General features: G+C 34.2%; 1 protein-coding gene across 2 annotated transcripts in view; it reads right to left on the minus strand.

Annotated features, from left to right (window-relative positions):
* Window positions 1–23014, minus strand: part of LOC108907394 (protein groucho) — a 251560-nt gene that overhangs the window by 13098 nt on the left and 215448 nt on the right. For both annotated transcript variants that reach the window (XM_023454257.1, XM_023454258.1), the window contains exons 5-8: window positions 17989–18126; window positions 16430–16462; window positions 14432–14701; window positions 12092–12190 (exon numbers count right to left, since the gene is read on the minus strand). In XM_023454257.1, the coding sequence (XP_023310025.1) occupies window positions 12092–12190; window positions 14432–14701; window positions 16430–16462; window positions 17989–18126 (540 nt within the window). The remainder of the gene's footprint in view (window positions 1–12091; window positions 12191–14431; window positions 14702–16429; window positions 16463–17988; window positions 18127–23014) is intronic.

Consider the following 23014-nt stretch of genomic DNA (forward strand, 5'->3'; position numbering starts at 1 on the left):
AATTTGGAAATTAATTTTTTTGTTAAATACAGATAAAATTAAGAAAAAACAGTACTTTAAAATTATAATTTTTGAAAAAAACTAAACTGCAAATTGATAAATGTAATCTAATTGTTTAAAAATAAAAAAGTGTTAACTTTAAAAATTGACTGTGGCCGTCCTAATCAACCGATTTCAATTTTTCAAAAACCATTTGAAAGGTTGAGCAGTCTTTTCTATGTGAAAAAATTTTCAAGTATCTAGGTGCTTTATGTGCAACATTTTGAAAATTCGAAAAATTTTAAAAACAATTATTTTGCGAAAACTATCAAACCGATTTTAATGAAATTTGGTGCGTTGTTTTATTATACTCTAAAGTTTTTTTACCAAAATTAGAATGCACTCGGAGAAAAATATTTAAAAAAATATATCCAAAAAACTTTTATTATTTTGCCCTTTTTCATCAATTATTGCTATTTTCCAACATCGGTAATAAATTTAAACATTTTTAACTTACAGTATATTGTGCAAAATTCAATTCTAACTTTTTTTCCTCTTCAATATTCTTCCAAAATGCATAGGTTTCAAGACACAGATAAAATAGGCATCTTTATAAATTTTTTTAAACATTTTTGCAATTTTGAAAATGTTCCGGACCTCGCCCAGATCTAGGGATCTACACTTTTATTATCCGAGTTGTACTGAAGGTAATCCAGAAAAAATTTGCTTGCCCCCTCTCACATCCACCTCAAAACAGATCCGCCTGGTCCAAAAATCTTGTGTGCATTTCTTTAAACGTAGGTTAAAAAATATTTTATTGGTCGTGTGTTTTTTATACTCGTTCTGATTTTTTTTAAGCAGTAAAATAGTTCCACGCGCGTAGTTTTTAAGTTAAAAATTGTTGTCGCCATCTGTGATGTTTAATTTTGTATTTTAAATTTGTTGCAAACGCGGTCCCCTCGAGAAACAGCGGCGCGCGCCCGTGGCACCGACTCGAGCGAGCGGCCGGGGGCGGGGGGCGGCCGAAGAGAAGCCTACAATAGCTGTAATGGGGGATTATTTTTGTGGGACGGCAAACAACAGGGCTGGGGCGGCAAGCGAGGGGGATAAATGATTGCGTCCGGAACGACTGGGATTGATGATGGGGCGGTTAAGGGGTGTCATACGGGGGAAATATTACACACAAAAATGCCATCAGATTTTATTCAGATTTTGATTTATGGCGCGGGCACGAGGAATGGAGTCTTGCGACGATAAAAGACGCAATAAATGTAATTTAGTGAGGAGAATATGATATATCGTGGTGTTTTTATGTTTATTGTGATGCGTATAATGCGAGTTGGAGACAAATAATTACGGAGATGGGCCTCGCGGGGGCGGACGCCTCCTGCTCCGGGATTTATGTGTGCGACGAAGACGAGTGGAGATTTTTTATTTCTGCGTTCGTCCTTATTTGCCTACGTGGATATTTACAGCAAAACAAGTACCTAAATAAAACACGCTGTCTTCTACCTCCCACATCTACTGAGGTGGAGGTAGAAGGGGGAGGCGCAATTAAAAACGGGTTCAAAACCTAATCTAATAATTATGTGACCGAACTAATTTGTTGCTTAATTTTTGTGATAAAGCTGTTTTGCAAAAATTGGAAAAATAAATGGGTCAAGAAAATATACAGGGTATTAATAAACTTATGTCAAAAATTTAAAGAGGTGAAAAAGGAGTAAAAACTGGGTTAACTGATGGCACAAACTTGTATCAGAAGTTTAAGGTCATAGAGAAAAAAAGCTAATTAAAAATGTTTTTAAAACTGTTTTGGGACTTCTGATATACATATATTTTATTGCCGAAGCTTGTAATACGATTCGAGAGGACATGGCAATGCTGCAACGCGTGCGAGCGAATTGGATACGTCGCGCTGAAGCTTGCGTGCAAGCAAATGGTGGATACTTCGAACATCGTCTTTGAAAATTAGCAGTTCTCAAAAGGTGGCCCCTTGCAATGTCGAGATAAGTCAGATTTTAAAATTACATTTCACTCAACACAAATCCGTGTATTTACCTCATTTTGACATTAAGGACATGTAGAAAAAATATTTGACATAACTTCATTAACACAAAAAAACTTTTAAAAAAATTATAAATTCTCATCAAAGCGTAAAACACGGCGCAATATAATTTTAAAGGAACTAATACCAGTAACATACATTATTTTGTAGTAGAATCCATTGAAGAAAGTTAAAAACAGAATTTGTAGCTACTAAAACATTTTATTATGTGTTTCTATGCAGTAGTGACTACGGCGCGCAAAATATATCCAATTTGTTAAAAAATTGTTGCTCCTTTAAGTTTATCCATCTATGATCCATCGAAAAAAGTGAAAAATTTTTTAATAACAAGGGACTCTTACAAATACAATTTTGTCAACAAAAAAAATCAAAAACGGCAGTTCGAAAATGATTTAAAAATAACTTCTGCTCGGCACTGGAAACTAGTGCACTGTAAAACCTGACCTTAAGCAAGGCAAAGCATGCAATCGGCGATCGGCACGGCAGCAAAGTGTAATAAAAAATGACCGAACAAAAAATTTAAAGAATTTCCTTCCCAAGAAAATAAATAAATAATATTTTATAACACTTATTTTATATCAGCAAATTCAACTGCTTCTGCCACTATTATTTTTAATTAACAAAATTAATTTGTGGTTTTAATTAATAAAATAATTTGACATAGCTGACCGGTTTCTACGAACTAACACAAATGTTGTCTTGTTTCACCATAACACAAATGCTTCATCATAAATTAAAACGATATTCATCAACTCCCGAGTTGCTATAAACCATTTTTGACACTTGAAAAACTAATGTAAACACTATCGCAAAAACGTTAATAAAATCGGATTTCAGTATTCGGAATAGCCTGGGGCTACGTGGAAAAAGAGCGCATTGCGCACAGCGTGCAACGCCAATGACGCTAGAGACTACAATAGTCCAGCGATGTAAAAATTGGCAATACTACAACTTCAATAATTTTTTTCTCGGAAACTATAAGGATTTTACAAAACAATTTTACGATATGGACTCCATTTTTCATGACGTATCATCCTGTATATATTTTAGCGGTTTTATTTTTAATATTAAGTAAATGTTACATTAATTTTACTTGAACATTACATGGCATTTCATGGCAATAGGCATGGCATGGGAAGTTCGAGGAATTTTACCATACTTTTTATTACAACGTACAAGACAATTATATATTTAGATCATCAAAAGTTAATTTTCGATAGTTTATTTATAAAATATTTACAGTAAATTACCACAAAAAATAACCTGCAATTGTACCAAAAACTAAAACAAAGGTAATTCAATTTTTTTTATGTTGTTGCGTTCGTCGATGCTAAAAAAATGGAACGACGGGGCGCGGCGTACGTTCCCGGGTACGTTTTATCAGTCGTTCGGATTCGAATTAAACATTTAGTTATGTGTGTCGTACAAGCGGGCGCATTGAAAGCGTGTCCGCCCGCTAAACAAAAACGATGAAAAATAAACGTCCGCAGCTTTGGCATCGATGAAAACAGAATTAAAACAAACAGGCGGGAGCAGCGACGGGGCGGCGGCCGCGGGGGGCGCGAGGGGGGGCGAGTCCGCTGGAATAAAAATCAAACTCGGTCCAGAACAAATAATTAACGAGACAGATGGAGGATCGAGAGGAAGTACCATTTATTTCGGGAGGACATAAATTTGGTAGGCTGAAAGAACGCCACATATCCGGGAAAGATGAAAATACATACATCAGTCAGGAAAATATACACTGATATAAAAGCTAGTAATTGTATAATAATTATTATACTTATACATTGTAAGAACCACAGCATTTTTAAACTGCTGATCGGGGCTGTAATAAGAATTTTTTCTCGTTCGGGAGAGCCTATTAAAATAGATAACGATCGTGATGAACAAACATATAATTTAAATATTGTAATATTATTAATTTGATGAATATAACCACGACCTTAGGTAGTTTATTCGTTATTTGTTATTGACAGCATATTATGTTATAAATTACAAAGAACCACTGAAGTTAATATGTTATTTGTACGATGAGACTGCGTTTACTGATGGTGATTCAGTCATAATGTCAGTCACTAATTTTAAGAGGGCTCTATAGCAAATAGCCACACACAAAAAAAGTTGTCTGTACTATTCATACGACATATGTTATCCGTAGTATTTTTGCCTCCTGAACATGAATCTGGTGTCAGAATTGAGCTGTCACATCACAGGAATTTCTTAACCTCAAAAAAGAGGTCAAAAATTGCAAAAATTCACAAAAAAGTGCTGGGAAAAATACAAACATGTTTTTTTCTATATTCAAATGTTCATTTATATGGTTAAGACCCCGCCGAACGTGAATGCTCGGTCAGAATTGATGGTTCTTTTTCTAACCTCAAAAAAACGGGTCAATTAAGATCAGATATTTTCAAAAATAACAGATTCCCACCAAATTTGGTATACGGGGGTTTTCGGGATCGCTGATCACGGATCCGAGGTCAATTTTGCAAAATTCAAGATGGCGGATCCAAGATGGCCGACCAAATTTTCAAAAAATAACATATTGGCGCCAAATTCTGTATAAGGGGATTTTCGGGGTGGCTGATTACATATTCGAGGTCATAAATGCGAAATTCATTTTGTAATATTTTTGTTTACTTTATAACCGGAGTACCCAATCATGTTTTAACCTTCTTTTTTGCTATATCTTGTTCTTTTTTCTGTTCTAAACATCAAAATATTAAAGAATTGTGTATTTAATATTGACAAAATCTTCGAAAATTATTTTTGTATGATGGTCCTTAACATTTACTAAATTTAAAAGAGTACAATTGTGGGTACTTATTTTTTGCAGACTAAAATCAATAGAACAATTTTTTTAGTACAATTTCTTAAATCAGTCAATATAAATGTAACTGTGAATGTCATATACGTGGCTATTGCTATTGTTAACTGTAATTATCCCTACACGATGTAACATTAACGATATTACTTTTATTTGCATTTCCATAAAATTTTCAAACGTATCATTACTTTTCCAATTGCGAGACAACCCATAATTTATTGAAAACGATTTAAATAAACGGCATGCATTAAAATACATGCAGGAAAGGCAATAATGATGTCTGAATGCATTCTGAATTATTAAATGTATAAAATGCACTTTAAATTTCTTTTTGATCCAATAACGGCGTCGTTAGTAACTACCGCTATTAAGTATTTACGTATTTTTTTTAAAGTCGATTAGTAAGGTATTTTCCTTTCCGCAATTTTTTTAAGACTTCTCTGCACGGTCCGTTCATTCCGAATTCATTTAAACAAATCCAAACACTTCTGCGTTAATCGAAACACCAACACCATCGACAGCAATAATTTAATTACCAAAATCACCGTGAATTTATTTCAATGAATCCGGTATGTTTAAAAACAAGTACAATTACCATTTATTGTTAGGTAATTATTGCCAAATTGCTGTTGTACTTAATAGAAAACATACATCGAACAGAATTTATATTGTCTGTTGCCGTCCGATTTGATTAGTAGTTAATTTGTTTTTGCCAATAACCATAATTTTCATCGATTTTGCCATAAATCCTCCGGCCAGTGTACCTCTAGGACGATTATTTATCGACTATAATATTTTAATGCGAATTATGCTGTTTGTTCGCTTTTCCTCAATGGGTGACAAGTCTGGATATATAGAAGGCTAATCCAAATAAAATTATTTCCTCACAAACATGTTCACATTTACTCAAGACAATTTTAAAACATGCATATTTAATTAAAAAAAAGCACTTCGTATATCAACTTGGAAATAAACGGCAAGACAAAACAGACCGTTTACTAATCGTGCACCGCTGCTAAACGTGAACACTTTTTTTTTCTATATACCACCCCGGAGCAAACGAAACGTTAAGCAGGAACACAAGTGAAAACCCACGCCGAATGTGATCCACTTACCGCGAACTACACATCCGAAACTCCCCCCTTTATCGATCACCACCTACGATCTGTAAACATGGATCCAGTCCTGGCGTAGCGCTCCGCCAAATTGCTTTGTTCGAGTCGCATCACCTAAAAGGGGATTTTAATAACGCCTCAATTGGGGTGTCGCTCGTTACTTTGCATTATCTTCCGATAAAATTGAAAGAGCGGGTCTGTTTAACAGCGGCGCCCCCTACGTTTCTCGTAATGAGCACAGAAACTGATAAGATTTTACTTCTACCTCTCTTTACTTCAAGTGTGTGTAACCGTTACCACTTCCATTATGAAGCCTCGGTGCTCCGTACGTGACGTCACTTCAGTGGTCAAATATAAAACTATCGAAATTATTAAATTAGGCTGGCTGCATACACAGACTCGTTAAACCACTCGTAGTGACGTCACTAGGCGATGACGCGTCAGTTATAAGGCCTTACATCATAGGTGGCAATGACGCAACTAACCGCCGAACTATAATTTTCGACTGGAAACACCCAAAATCGATTCAAGGACACAACCCCGGGACGAAAAAGCAGCGGTGAGGTCACCAAGGGCGGGAATCTATCATTTATTTATGACCCCTCGGGCTGCTTTATCCGACGCGAAACATGGCCGACCACACTTTGTCATCATCCCGGGTTGACAAACAATCGCGCCACTCACGGCTATCTGGGATTCTTTCCTGCGGAATAACAATCCAAGTAATCCTTGAGAACGGCCGGGGGTGAAATTAGATTACGCGTCCGAGAGGTTATTGTAAATTCCCCGAGTCGGTGGGGCGTGTGAAGGTTTTGGGTGTCGGAGTAAGATAACAAATAATGAAATTTAATGGCGGGGCCGAATTTTATTTTTCGGGCCGTCGGAGTTTATTCCATTTCGGGCAACTTTTAAACGCGTTTAGGGAGTTTCTGGGCTCGCCCTTAAAAATATTCCCGGCCATTTACAAACCAACTCTAATATAGAGGGTGATTCACAAATTATCCAAAAAATTTTTATGTAAAATCCTTATAGTTGTTGTAGTATAACAACCCCGGGTTCGATCTAAAAAAAAAATAATAAACGCAGTGGTGGCTAAAAATATGTGATCGTCATAAGGAATACCTACGTTGTATGTATCTATTTTTTTAATTGACCGGAAGGCGCTGGCTACTAACTAAAGAGGGGAAGTATGGTTTAATTTTATAAAACAAAAGCAGAGTAAATACACCTAACTTTATTATTTACGTACAACAGTCTTCAAATCAAACAAGTGACACTTAGAAAAAACAACAAAAACAGTAACAACCATTTAACATAAAATGAGAGTGCCAGGCTCACCTAGAGCTCCTGTGGGGATAGAGTATGGCAGAGAAACCCACGATCGTTGCTCTAACTACCCAAATATAAATACAAAACAACCGCTAACCAAAGGCATACATTAAGATCCTTTGCTAATAATAAGACCTGTCTCATTTAATGTGTCACTAAATGTCATCTCACTCATATTAGTCATACACACCTCCAAGTAAAACTGAAGAGGTTTGGTGTTAGTTAGCCGGCAGGGCCGGAAGGTACTGGAGTTCCATACGGGAGGCAATCCAGCTATAGTTGAGATTTCGGAAGATCTGTTTTAGCAATTCTTTTTCAGTATTTAATTATTCTTTTTTTTTCAGATTCGTTCCTCACGGGCGAAAATGTTAGTAAATTCAACAAGACTCTTATAAAGGCGTCTTGACATAAAGTGATCACAAGAAACGCTTTATTAGTTGTTTTTTCGAACAACGTAATCATGACAAAACAAGTTAAATGTGAAACAAAGGAGTTGTTATTGCAATATCCGGGCAGTCACGACAATATATACGTATTTTAACATGTAATAAATAATGAGCAATCGTTAATAATAATTGTAACAATTTTACCTTAGAAAAACATACGCCCCTGAGCATAAAACAATGAAGGCTAAACATATACAAAATTATTATCATGAAACATCTATAATCATCACAATCATAAGATTACATAGAACAATTAACAACAAAGTACTTAGATAATAATTACCTGTTAACTAATACCGGTTAAACACTTTTAATTTTTCACTACTTCTATATTTTCACCGTACACCGAACGTCTTACTTTTCACTCCACTCTGCGCTACCTTCGCTTCCACTATCTAGGCTTCCTTTCAGAAATCCCCACCTATAAGCGCTTGTTTTTGCGCTTCCTTCTACCAACTGTCAATATTACGTTTTCATTATTATACAACACCCTCGTAACAGGTGACGTCGAAGTTGATACGATAAGTATGGTTTTGCACATTGTCGAGAAAAAAAGTTGTGGTATTTAAAACCCTTACATCGCTGGGCTGTCGTAGTCTCTAGCGTAGTCTCTAGTATTAAAGGTTTTGCGATAGTGTTTACATTAGTTTTTCAAGTGCCAAAAATGGCTTACGTGTATAGCAACTCGGACTTGATGGATATCGTGTTAATTTATGGTGAAGCGAGACAACATTTGTGTTATGGCGAAGCAATTTTAATTAATACAACTTTACAGCTGCAACTTACAGCTGCAAAGACATCGGACACTTTCCGCTTTGCGCTAAATCCGGCGCTTAGAAGCACAGAAGACGGAAAAACAAACACTTCACTTTCCATTTATCACCCCTTTGTCCCTCCTGACGGGCAAACAGAAATCAGCGATATTTCCAGGTTTCTACTAATACGCTAGATAGTGTCTCTCGGGAAATTTATAGCTCTTTTTAAAAGTTGCGGTTTACGTGTGCGATACCCCAGAAAAGACGACGAAAGTTCCTCCACTGAGTAATGTCCCCTGGTTGTGCATCATCCCGCGAAAGGAGTTATCTTCGCTATTTATTACGCTACGGGGTTGCAAACAAACTTGTTTTTAATTGTGAGGTCTCGGAAGGAGAAAAAATATAGTAATTCACAAATTTAATACGAGATAACTTTTACACGACTTTTAATGGGGCTGTTATAAAGACTTTTCATTCGATCCTTAATTTTTAAACATCAGTTTAGCGCGAAAAATGAAAAATTACTATAGTGTTGGAACGTATACAGTCAAAAGTATGAAAACCCTCAATAATCTCAGGGGAAATGGATTTTTGGGATAAATGGTGAGGACAAGTCTCAGCATTTTTCACGGCGCATCCGGCGGTAACCTTCAAGGTCATGTCAAGACCAAGTAGTTTTTTTTTTATTGGCGATCCTCTTTTTTGACCGCGCAAATGGAAAGTGCAGAAAATTCTCTCTGTGGTCAATGACCATTGACTTGACCTTAATATGACCTTGAACCGTGACCTTGATATCCAAACTAGCGAAAAATTGTAAGTCCAGATGGTGTCTTTTATCATGGGTCAAAATGACGTTATACCACCTCGAACGTACAATTTTATTTCGGTATTAAAAACAGGGGTTTCTTTTAAAACAAATCAATTTGACAATGAAATGACCTTAAGGTTGAATTTGCGGTCAATACCAATTAATTCCTACAAATTATAAAGAGGTCATTTTTCGATAAAAACTACCGTTCTCGATACAGGCTTGAATATTGTGTAAAATGTAATATTGACCTCAGAATGACCTTATGAGGTCATTTTAACCCTTGGCAAAAGACACTATGTGAACGTAAAATTTTCAGCTCTTTTCAATAAAAAATAATTGAAAATTTTAAACTGGCCTTGACCGGTGACCTCAAGGCCAAATTTAAGGTTAGTAACAGTTTTCCTCAATCAAACCCTACAACTTTTATAGAGGTCATCATTTTTGGCTAGAATCTAACTGTTCGAGATATTACCATGGATCAATTGAAATGGTCTACCCTGTATAAAAGAATCTTAATACTATTTTTTCTAGCGCAAACGTGTTGAATTGATTACAATGTGTAGTTCAAGCGAAAAATATAATTCCTATAACATGCATTTGTCTTACAGCAGTAAGTATAGTATAAAACAACGTAAAGACTATTTTTTGTAGTGTAAATAGTATAATAAAACGCTATTTTAACTCGAGTGTAAGAAAGTAATATGCTATAAACGCAGCTATACTTCATAATATAATGTGTAACTCAAGTGAAAACTATAATTTACTTATCTTACATAAGCAACGACAATATAAAACGGTCAGATTTTTTTCGTTAGTAAATAGTATGAAAAGCTATTGTAACTCGAGCGCAAAAAATAATGAGCTACATACATAAGTACAGTATAAAACAAAGATAAAACTATTTTAATGGCTCAAATAGTCTGACAAGCTACATATTTATACTCAAGTGTAATGAGCTACATTTGCACCTATACTTGTTACTATATTGTGTAACTCAAGCGAAAACTATAAATCAAGTGAAGTGAGATTTTCTTACATAAATAAGTACCGTTATAAAATAAATATACGACTTTTCTTAGCAGTATGAAAAGCTATTGTAACTCGAGTGTAAAAATGTAATGAGCTACCAACGTAGATATATTTTATTATTATATTATGTAACTCAATAAAAAAATATAAATTACATGATCTGAAGTTGTCTTACATAAGTAGAGTATAAAACAAAGTTAAAACTATTTTTATAGCTCGAATAGTCTGACAAGCTATTTAAACTCAAGTATAAATGAGCTACATTTGCTGACTTGTTTACTACATCGTGTAACTCAAGCATAAAGTATAATTTAAATGAAGTGAGCCTTTCTTACATAAGGAATTATCGTTATAAAATAAAGATATGACTTTTCTTAGCAGTATGAAAAGCTATTGTAACTCGAGTGTAAAAATGTAATGAGCTACAAAAGTAGATATATTTTATTATTATACTATGTAACTCAATCAAAAAATTAAATTACATGATCTGCACCCTGCAGTTGTCGAGTGTAAAAATGTAATGAGCTACGAACGTAGATATATTTTATTATTATACTATGTAACTCAATGAAAAAATATAAATTACATGATCCGCACTCTGCAGTTGTCTTACATAAGTAGAGTATAAAACAACGTTAAAACTATTTTTATAGCTCCAATAGTCTGACAAGCTATTTAAACTCAAGTGTAAATGAGCTATATTTGCACCTTTACTTGTTACTATATTGTGTAACTCAAGCGAAAAGTATAATTCAAATGAAGTGAGCTTTTCTTAAATAAGTAGTTATCGTTATGAAATAAGGATATGACTTTTCTTAGCAGTATGAAAAGCTATTGTAACTCGAGTGTAAAAATGTAATGAGCTACAAACGTAGATATATTTTATTATTATACTATGTAACTAAATCGAAAAATATAAATTACATGATCTGCAGTGATCTTACATAAAGTGAGTATAAAACAAAGTTAAAACTATTTTTATAGCTCGAACAGTCTGACAAGTTATTTAAACTCAAGTGTAAATGAGCTACATTTGCACCTTTAGATGTTACTATATCGTGTAACTCAAGCGAAAAGTATAATTTCTTACATAAGTAGTTATCGTTATAAAATAGAGATATGACTCTTAGCAAATAGTATGAAAAGTTATTATAACTCGAGTGTAAAAAAGTAATGAGCTACAAACACACATATTTCTTATTACAATGTGCAACTCAAGCGAACAATATGATCAATAATCTGTAAGTTTTTTACAAAAGTACAGTGTATAACAACGATATTATTCTCAGTTACCAAATAATTTGAAAAGCTAGTGTAACTCGAGTGTAAAAATATAATGAGCTACAAACGTAGATATAGTTTATTACTACACTGTGTAACTCAATCGTAAAATATAAATCACATGGTCTGCAGTTGTCTTGCATAAGTACAGTGTAACTACAAGAGCAACTACACTTCATATTATATGTAACTCAAGCGAAAAATGTAACTCACTTGATATGCACTTTACTTACATAAGCAATATAGTATAAAACAATACCGTTTTTTTAGCAAGTAGTATAAAAAGCAATGGTTACTCAAGTGCAACAATGCTATGAGTTACAAACACAATCCTATCACAATGTGTAACTCAGGCGACTTCCTGCCGATAAACCGTTAAACAACTGAAGATAGACTTTTTAAAGAGAATACACGCCCTGACATGTAGGAAAACAGTAACACTATCACTTACGTGTCCCAGCTTGTCGTCTTTCCTCCTCTTGACAACCTGATCGACCTCCGTGGGTGATCTCGACCTGTACTTGTCCCTGTCCCCGGGCGAGACGGAGTTCTGAAAAAGTGGAGAATGCATTCGGTTCGTTTTTCTCGAGACTAACTTCCAAACCGGATTATTACGGGCAAACTGGAATAGAGATTCGGTAGGGTAATGGGGTTTCTCGATTCAATTCGTTCCGAACGGAGACGAGGTGCCTTTCGAAGTACACAAACACAAAAAAAAAGAAAGTTGGCGATACTCGGTAACTTATATTGGGGATTAAGCTGGTTGTCCCGACTTAAGAATTGAATCCGAAACCCCCATTTAAATTAATTAATTTAAGGTATTTTCACTTGAATGATTTCATTCCAATAAAACTTACTATATTAAACAAGCAAGTCTTGAACAAAACTTACTAGAAGACAACAAAGTTAAATTAACCTACTTCACTTGTCTAGAAATAATCTATAACCTTAATAATCATGTAATGTGAAAATATTAGAAATCTCTTAGAAGGTGGTTAATTAATAACAAATTATAAAAGTTTGGCGCCCAAAATAAATAAATATTATAAATTGTGACGTCATTTAGTGTGATCCATCAATCCTGATATCAACAATCATGCAAAAACGCAAAGAATATGTGGTGATTTTACTAATGGCACCAAAATTATACATATTTTTAAATTAATTACCAATTAAATATTTAGTTCTTTCATTTTTATTGTTGTCTTTGTTTAACGTTCACTTAACTGTCTCATAATTTCTTTACTTTTAAACAGATATATTGGAACAATAATGGGTCAATTTTTTATTAACTGCAATGTAAAATATAATCAAGTCCAACAATTATTTCTAGTCTTAAATATATTAATCTCCAGAATAAAAAAGAGTAATTCTTCTGGCTGACAACATGTAAAAATCAGTTTCAGAGAAATAATTCTAATTTTATCACATGTTAACAGCAAGTCTACAAAGCAAATACAGGGTGTTAGAAGTCTGACTGCCTTAATTTTAACAAACGATAGAATACATTAAAATAAACAAAAAAAACTTTATTACATGGGTCCTAAATTTCCGGAAAAAAAATTATCAAAATCTCCAACTAAATGTACAAAAGTTCGATTAATTAAGGAATATTGACATAACTGCGTGCATAGAATATCATAAAATACAATGTTTATTACTTTTTTGAACTTCTTTATGCTTAATTCTAAAAAATAATTAGCGTTGTAATAAATTTAAAAATTCAATGAAATTCATATCGAGCAATGTGACAACGGCGCGGCAGATAACACCAGGTACTAAGCTACCCAGCAATACGCAATTCAGTTGGTATCTGGATTCGACCGTGTCGAAGTGTTTTTTGCGTACAATTATTTCCTTTTCTTGTGGTGTTTTCCAGAGAGTGCGCGAAAATTGGATTCGAAGGTGTCGTGCGTGCATCGAAAATGATGGTGGACATTTTGAGCGTATGTTGTAGTTTGTTTTGTACTTGTGCATTTAAAAATGATTGAATTTTGCTTTTTGGTAAATTATTTTTAATACGTATGATTATTTGGACGACGTGAATCTTTGGGTACTTTAATTACATATTCTTCAAATTCATAATTTGATTAAAAGTCAAGTTTCTGTTTTAAGAGATTCATAATTACTAGAATTCGAGCTAAAATTTAAGCACAACACTATCTTCGTACTACAAAGTCAATACATTTTATTTTATTTATTTAAAAACTGGAAACAATTGTCTTGAAATTTACTAAATGTTTCACAATAATAATTGTTTACATTTTTTCCGTAAGACAAGTTTGCCGCGTGCACACGTGGACCACGTGGTATGCACCAGCTGTGTAGCGTTAGGTTAAGCGTTGTTGTCACGTTGTGATGAAACTCCCCAATACTAATACACGCTGTATTTTGAAAACTGTTAATCTTACGCCCTTGTAATATACAATTTTTTTGCTCATTTATGATTGCTCTATCTCATGCTGAAGTAATGGCAGTCACTTCTTACACCCTGTATATTAACCCCAACCCATTATACTCAAAAATTCACCGCACGGTTTGATAAACGTATTTCCATAATCGGAAAAATATCACGTGTATGCAATGTTGCCATATTTACTGATTTTTCAGTAGATTGATTTACTACTTTGTATTCAAAATCTACTGAATTTTCAAAATTGGTAAATTTTTACAAAAATAAATTGAAAACCGCTATTTTTAAGTATTTTGTTATGTGTACATTTTATCATATATTTTACTATGACATTAATTATAGAAAAATGTTTGCTCTTTACTTTATACGGGTACTCACCAGTCTTTCCTCAGCGTTGGTACTGCCCGGCCTCTTCAGGTCCTGGGAGTCCCTAGCGTGTAGGTCGGTGGGCTTGAGCAAGGGGTGAGCCGCCCCGGCTACGGAGGGATGCGGCCCCCCAGGTGCTCCTGGAACGCCAGCTGCCAGTCCGGCGCCGAATCCTAGTAGGCCGGCTGCGGCGGGACCCATTCCCGGTAGGCCTGGATGGGGGCCCATAGGTAGACCTGGCCCATGGGCACCGTGGGGCAGTTGCTGGGCGTGGATCTGTTGCTGAAGAAGAAGAGGTGGTTCACAGGGGGTTGGCTTTGTCGCGAAGCGACGGTGATTCAAGATAGGGCACCAAATTTTTTAATTTCAGAATTTCTTTCATATTTTATTTGATAAAGTGCGTTGGAAGTTTGACTGTCGTAATTTTGACAGACGACAGTGTACGTCAAAATAAACAAAAGAAACATGAGAAAACACTTTAGAAAAAAAATTAAATAAATAAATAATAAAATTAAAATCTGCAAGTTGATGTAGAAAATTTCGTACAGTGTGTATAATTTCTTTGAATTCATTTATGTTGTTTTAGTAAAACAAGCTTTGTTAGTTGTTGACGCTGTTAGGAAAATTTCCACGACCTTTTTGGATTTTCATCTCTTTTTAACGATTTCCTCAAACTCTGTGAGTGCCAGAGTAACGTCGGATTTGGATTCAGAGCGTCAAAATACATATAAATAACACACTGGGATATTCAGGTTAGCTCATTGTTAATATTTTGTGGTATCATTTGTTTCTAATCTTATTATACGACTATTTTAAATTTTTAAATTGACAAATTTAGAAGTAAGTTCAATAATTATCATCATATTTTGTATTAAACGTTCATATCAGAAAAACTGCAGATATATTGTATTGGTAGCAATCTTGAATCACCTCATAAATATGCAGAAAATTTTTCAGTTCTTAAATATCCCTAAGAAAATACCTCCCCAGCTTCCTCTCAAGCTTCTAAAGATATAATAAAATGTACAAAACATCAAGGAGCAGAAAATATGTGTCAGTCCTTATAGGATATTTAAGAACAAAACAATAACCAAGCAGAAACATCAATAGCTAGTAGGTCCGTAATGAATACTATTAAAAAAAATAAACTAGAAGTCCCAGATTCTCGAAAACTATGGAGAAAAGGGAGGAATTACTAAATGTACTGAGTGGCCAGCAAAATATCTCGATGTCAACATTCCACTACGCATGTAAATATTCTGTACATCTTTCTGAAATAAAAAAGGTGGTTTCACCAGCGTTTCAACATTTATGGCACATATTATTAACAAAAACTACCTTTCAAGGTCATTAAAACTTCTAAATACCTTTGTTTCTGAATTATCACAGTTACTCAACCATTTATAATTGTAAAATCGAACAAATATTTTGATTGTTAGTTATATCTTCTTTATTTACATGACAGAGCTATATTTTCAAAGTTCTGGACACATCTTCATCAACGCCATCTATCAGTGAATACATTCCTACTGTTACCTATCATTTCTAACCAAGTACTAAGTTCGTAACAATTTTTCCAAGAACCGAAGAAGCATAACAAGGCCGCGATAATCAATACGCGATTTCCTGCGGCAGGTAAACACAAATTAAAGCCCTCTTGGAAACCCCGCAACGCAATGATATTGCTCATGCGATTTCTTAATAAGAGCGAGCAAATGCCTCGATGACCGACTAAGTAATAAATTACGACGGCGCACACGCAACTTGCCTGTTAACACCCCTAACCCTAATCGCTTATAGCATGGACTAACGAAATCCTTACTGTCGGGTTAGTTTACGGATAGATGGAGCCACTTGTCGCTTCAAACTTCAAATAGTACGCTAAGGATTTATTATGTTTTAATTTGGAATCTAGAGTTGCGTTAATGTTAAAACATGTGTTTTGCTGACCACCCTGTGGTTTGTTCTACAAAAAAAAAAAAAAGAAAACGACTAATAGGAACTACTTACAAGCAACTGTTGTAGACCTTGTTGTTGCTGTTGCTGGAAACAACAACACAATTAAATATAAAACAATCGACACCAACACCAAAGTACGTCAACAAGCAAATTTATTAATATACTCCAGCCGAATTAGTTTGAACGTGAAAAAATGATTAGTAGATATTTTACTGGGTGTGTGTAGAGTGATAGAATCAAAAAAGTAACCCGAAAGACTTGACTTGAACGTATCAAATTCGGCTCAAAAATCTCGAGCGCGACGAGGGCGGTAGTCAGGCGCGTGCGCGGGCCTGGCGCTCCTTCTCCTGCGCACAGGCCGTTCATTAACGTTAACTTTTACTGCCGCCAGCGGGTTTATTACATGAACTATCAATGTAAAACTTTTTGAAAATAAAAGTTGAACCCTTTCTGTAATTGGAGACAATTAAAGTCTCCAAAATCCCGGTCCGATACGTCCAACAGGTATAATTAACAATTAGCAATATAAAAGCAATATAAAATTTTGCCTGACCCTGGGACAATTTGTTTATAAACCTATTTTACACGTGCTACTTTGTTAGTTAATATCTATGATATTAACTTCTAAAATTAACATCTAGTAATTAAACAATTAGTTGCAAAAAAAATAAACAAAATTAATTAACAAATAGCTAGAGCAATACTTTCACGGCCAATTAAATCGGCGTTTGGCCACACATATTGGTCACTGCATTGACCGTTTTTTCCTTAAATTTCATCCATTGCTTTTTGCGATAATGCACAATTTACAAAAACTGATTTTTCCACGTTCAGTAGTATTCAGTAAGTATTCAGGTTTTATGATCTAATTCGACTGGAGTAAAAATCAATTCGTGAGACGTTCTACCGACATAACTGTACATAAAAAAATTTAGGCGTTACACTACTCGATTCGGGTGTTTATTTGCTAAGAAATTGTTCTGGAATCGACATGAATTATTGAACAAGTCTAGTAAAACTACTTCGTGCATGAAATTGAACAAACAAATCACATTATGTCGGAGAAAAAATAAGTAATCTAATATCTAGGTACACAACCATGGAAAGGTATCAGAATATAATCGCTTACTAACGAATAAAACTAAAAACTACTACTCTCCCAACTACTTCTATACAAAGTTGTAATACCCATTGTTATTTTATTCTAGATTGATTAAATTTGGTTGCAAGTAGAACTTTTTTAAAGAAAAAAGAAATAAACGTTAAACGTATGTCTAATAAGGCGTAAATTTTAATCAAAAATTTATAATGTGAGGACCTACTTTCGTCTTTTATATGCAATTTGTTAAACAAACTATGGGCTTTTATTAAACAAGCCATAAAAAGTCTACCTAAACTGCTATAACTGCACCTAGCACTGCTATAGGGAGATTTGTTACTGCTAAACCTAATCCAACTAAAATGACAAGAAAATAAAATGGAGAAAAAATATATCGGTAAAAAAAATAGATATTTTCAAATTTTTAAGCTATTTTTAAAAAAATTTTACAGTTACAGTTTTAAAACGAAAAAAATACGAAAGAGACACAAAATATGTAGACGCTACTTACCCCAATGATTGCGTTAAGTTCTGTCATGGTGACTTGCTTGGCCCTCTCTACGGCAGTCGCGACTTGCTGTTGGTGTTCTTGGGCCAAAAAGGGCAGCACTTGGGCAATGATGGCGTTTAGGCGTTTCGCGATTTCAGTCTGCAACAAAAGAATCGGTTATCGATAACAAATCTGCGTCAATACGCGTCGGAACGTTATCACGTACGCTCACGTCAGACGCGTCATTGCCCACTGACGTCACTGTCAATGGTTTATGCTCTTGTATGCCATAGAAGGCGGCGCGCGCGCGCTGTTACCTCAATTTATGTATTAAAAGATTAATTATATCGTAAAACAGAAGTTTTAATAATTTTATATATGACTGTTGCGTGCAGACACATAAAAAGACCTCTGAGATTGGATGGGCATGATTTTTCAGGTGGACCATTGTTTTGTTTCTATTACTCTGTGATTTGAAGTGGCTTAAAAAATATATATAATAAATATACCCCAAAACACCTTAAATACCTCAAATCAAATCAGCTTTGGAATTTTAGACGTCACCATATATAAAAAATTCTCAAATTTTCCCTGGAATCATTCAAAATGTACAAAATTTCTATAAAATATGTTGGATAGGTTCAGAAATAAAATGAAACCAAACAACTTTCGAATACAAAATACGTCAAACCAGCTTTAGATAGCATAGAAATTCTTTAAAACTTCTGTGAAATGCAGTACAACAGATCACAATATGTTCAAAATGCTTAAAAAAAAACTGCAAAATACATCAATACCGCATCAGAAATATGGAAACTTTTAAAAACTTCGAAAGACCACTTTAACTTAAAAAATTTTGAAAGTCTAAAAATTAATGGATTCTAGTTTCTTTTCCCCAGTTTAAGTAGGGAGAAGAGGGGGGGGGGAGAAGGAACGGGGGGGGCTTATACTAACCGTGTTATAAAATCATTGCTGTCAATGTAACGAAAAATATTCTTCATGACTAGAAAGTAAGTAGATTGAGATGCTTGCTTGTAGATATAGAATAAAATCGAATTTAAAATACTTAAACTTATATATTATTTTTATTATTTATATGTATACATAAATAAATACCAAAAGTTGCAACAGAAACTTGGCAATAGCGCACGAATATGCTGAGTTTATTATTTGTAAATTGGCAGTCCTTGTCATGTATATTACATATATATATATTATGCTAAGTGATCGCTCGCACAGCTTATTGCTTTAACCTATAAAATGTCGAATGAAGAAAAGAGTCGGTAAAAAGGAAAATTTGTGACCAAAAGAAAGTATGAATGCTTGTATATGAATGAAGTAGGTATGATTTAGTTACATGTAGCATACTACTATAATACCCTTCTGTGAATACAAAGCAATTATAATTTGATATGTAGAATTATACTGTGAAACGATGTTATTGCAGCCAAAAATATTCTAAAAACTATACTGAAATTATTGAAACGTTAATTTTAAAATGAAAAATGATATTAAAAATGTCATAATTTGTCAAAATGCATAAGATTGTTATATGCGCTGTGATGCAAAGTATACATATTTCATTGTCTATATGCTGCTGTATTTTTTACTTCTTGTATTCAAAGTTTATCGTACTTATATAAAAAAGCTTTCAAAAAACATGCTTCATTTGAAAAATTCTCATTTTATTTTAAACGTTGATTTAAATTTCCCGCCACCTATCCTCATTCAAACTCTATTGCGCTGTTGCCGCTACTCCTTCGCGTTTATTACTCGGAGGACGACAAGTCAAAACTTTTTATGTTTGACACTTTATTTCTCTGTGAAATGTGCGGTAACCTACTTTTTTCTTTCTTTCATTTATTGGTTAATGATTCAAATAATTAATGTCTGTATATTTTTCGTCTTACCATTTGTATTTTTTCACCCATAATTCGATTGTAAAGGATGCATATTAGTATTTTCCATATGAACCTATGTTAAATATTCAAATTTTTGACATTACAAGTCGATAAATAATTCGAGAATAATGCACATAATTTCACTTCGCATTGCAAAAATAATGTATCTCAATACGAAATTAGCTACATTTTTTAGTAGCACCTAACTCTCTCTTTAACTTGTACAAGAAGTATCCACACTACAGACTTATAACCCGAGACAGTTTTAGATAGAAGTTTGTGAACTCAACAGTACTTAAATAACAATTTAAATTTAAAATGAAAACACGAACTGTAACTATGACAGGATAGAAAAAACTCCAAATATACAGAACAAAACGGAAATTTAGTAAATTTATTAGCAAACAATAACAATGACCGACGTTGACGCTTTTGAACTTATAATACCAATGACGTCACTCATCAGTTCTAGGCGGAATTGGCGCGAATGGAATCAGCAGTTTGTAAGCAACCCCCGATTTGGTTTGCCCCTCTTCCCACCAACGATATCGCGCGTCAAAAACGCCATTTTCGCCCCTCTCGCCCCCGGCGACATCACGATTGACTCTCTCGACCGAAGTCGATCCCCCTAATAGGCTAAGGTCGTACCTGGTCGGTTAGCAGGGCTCCGAGGTTTGGCAAGGTGCGAACGCCACAGCCGGAGGAGAGACAATCGATACACGAACGCAGGCCGCCTGCTTTGTTTATTGAATTCCGCGGCCGACACGATCGCGCCGCACTCATTACATGCAACTTATTTATTGTAATTGCGTTCAGCGGGAAAGCCGTAATTGCATAATAATTACTGTCGGGGGGTATTATTAATGTAACGCCCACGCGTAGCAGAGGGCAGATTGGGAATGTACGTGTTGAAGGCGAGACCGGTCGAACAGTCGCGATGATGCTCCGTCATCCGTGAAGTTTATAACGGGTGATTTTCCTTAGGTTCATACATATTTTCGAAATAAAACGAGTTGTAGGTATTGTTTCTGAGAATATTATCAAGTGAAGTCAAACTGTCAAGGAAGAAGAAATGGGTTGTTCTCATTTGACAGGATTTTTAGAAACATTTTTTTTAATTAGCGTAACAGCCTTAAAATAAAAAGAAATACAGGGTGTCCCATTAATATTGCTAAAAAAATCAGGGGGAGTTTCCTTGACGAACAATAAGAACAAATTTTCCTATAAACCTATGTCCAAAATTGCTTCGTTTCGAAGATACAGGGTGTTGAAATTTAGAGAAAATACAATTCCGATTCTTTTTAAATTTGGTACGTTTGTTTATAAAACCGGTAGACGTCTTCTGACGCAATTTGATTTATTTTATCTATTCCAGTGGCGTCCGGGAACTCACTCCTGTTGATATTAATAAGTAAACATATGAAACGCCACTGCATTTTTCTTAGGTGTCATATTTTTTTCTAATTATGCGATTAAAAATACAACTTTTTTGTCTCTAATTTTTTTGATATCCTGCTACGTTTTCGAGCAAAAAATTAATATTCTTTCACACATTCTTAAAGGAAGTAGAAAACAAAAATAGAATTTAACAATACATTTAAAGGAAAAACAATGTAACAAGCTGAGAAACAATAACTCACTAAATAATACTTTTTTAAATAATTAATATTAACAGAAACATAAGAAAAAATATTTAACAAACGGCAATGATATGAAAAATACTTTACCAAGGACATTTAAATAAAGGGGACTTATTTATTTACATTTCTAAATGAAGCCCGGTCTATTCACAGTCTAATTGTATCATTGTTGTCAGCTGTATAATTATACTGGAAATGTACTTAATCTTTTTTTCGCAATTTTCATCACAATTGTGGAAATTATTATTATAGGATAGTATTATTAAGTTATGCATACAATATTGTTAAATTCTGTACATATTAAACTATTTTTCATTTTTCATATTTGCCATGTTTGAAGACTTGGCAACTACGCAATAATTTGTAGCGTGTTCCTCGTTCATTCTGCCGTGGTTGGCAGAATATGGCGTCTTTTGTTAGAAAATAGTTGTGATTTTAGTAAGTGAAACGTGATTAGCGTTTATACATGTATTTTGGATAAACTTTTAAGGTGTGAATATGGTTAGACAGTGCAGAATTTGTAAGAAATTGGATTATAAACATCCACATCAGCTATCCTTCCACAGGTAAGCGTGCTTGAAGGTGACTTTGGAATGTATATGCAACTGTGGCCATTGTCGTGCGTGTGGGTAACTTTTATTTGAATAACGGTAAAATTTTATAAAACTGACTTGGTATTTTTTTAAAATTTTTGCTGAAATAGTAAGAAAACAATAATATGAACCACGTTTGGCCATTAAAATCAAAGGAAAATGCTGCACCACAAATAAGTTACAGACATTATTTATATTTAATATATTTATAGGTATTTCAATGTTATCCCTTATACCCAACATTACAAATTTTAATCATTCATCATTTTCATTTTCCTCTACGACAAAAACCTTTTCAAAAATATATTTACAATTTTACTAAAGGCACGAGCATAAAAACTGAATAAATACAACAGCAAAAATATGGTGGTGGTTCACTTATACACAAAAATACCGAAGATGCAATCGACTAAAAGTTGCATTCATTCAACCATTTGATGTTCTCCTTTGGGAATATATTTTTATGTCTCACTGAAAATTTGCCTCAGTATTCTAAAAGTGAAATGTGAACGTTTTTAGGATGCTTGGGGATGGTGCAACAAGAAAGAAATGGTTACAGTTATTGGGATTCCAAGAAGTTATAAAAATATTATATTTATTTATTATAAAAATACTGAGTAGCTGTTGAAATATATTGACTTGGTACTATAAAATATTTTATTTTTACCCATCCAAAATGTACGACATTGGAGATGTAATCGCGCGCATCAGTTGGATGAAAATAAATCCCTCTGCTTTCCTCTTGTCTAGCTTCACCCAACATATGAGATAGACTGTGACATGAATAGTCCCCTTTATTTAAATGTCCTTGTACTTTACATACACAGGCGTTACAACAGTTGATGAAAATGTGCACCTTCAACTCTAATACAGGCATCTATCCTACGACACATTGAATGGCGAACCCGTTCAA

This window comes from Anoplophora glabripennis, unplaced genomic scaffold, assembly GCF_000390285.2.
Source record: "Anoplophora glabripennis isolate ALB-LARVAE unplaced genomic scaffold, Agla_2.0 scaffold20, whole genome shotgun sequence".
NCBI lineage: Eukaryota > Metazoa > Arthropoda > Insecta > Coleoptera > Cerambycidae > Anoplophora > Anoplophora glabripennis.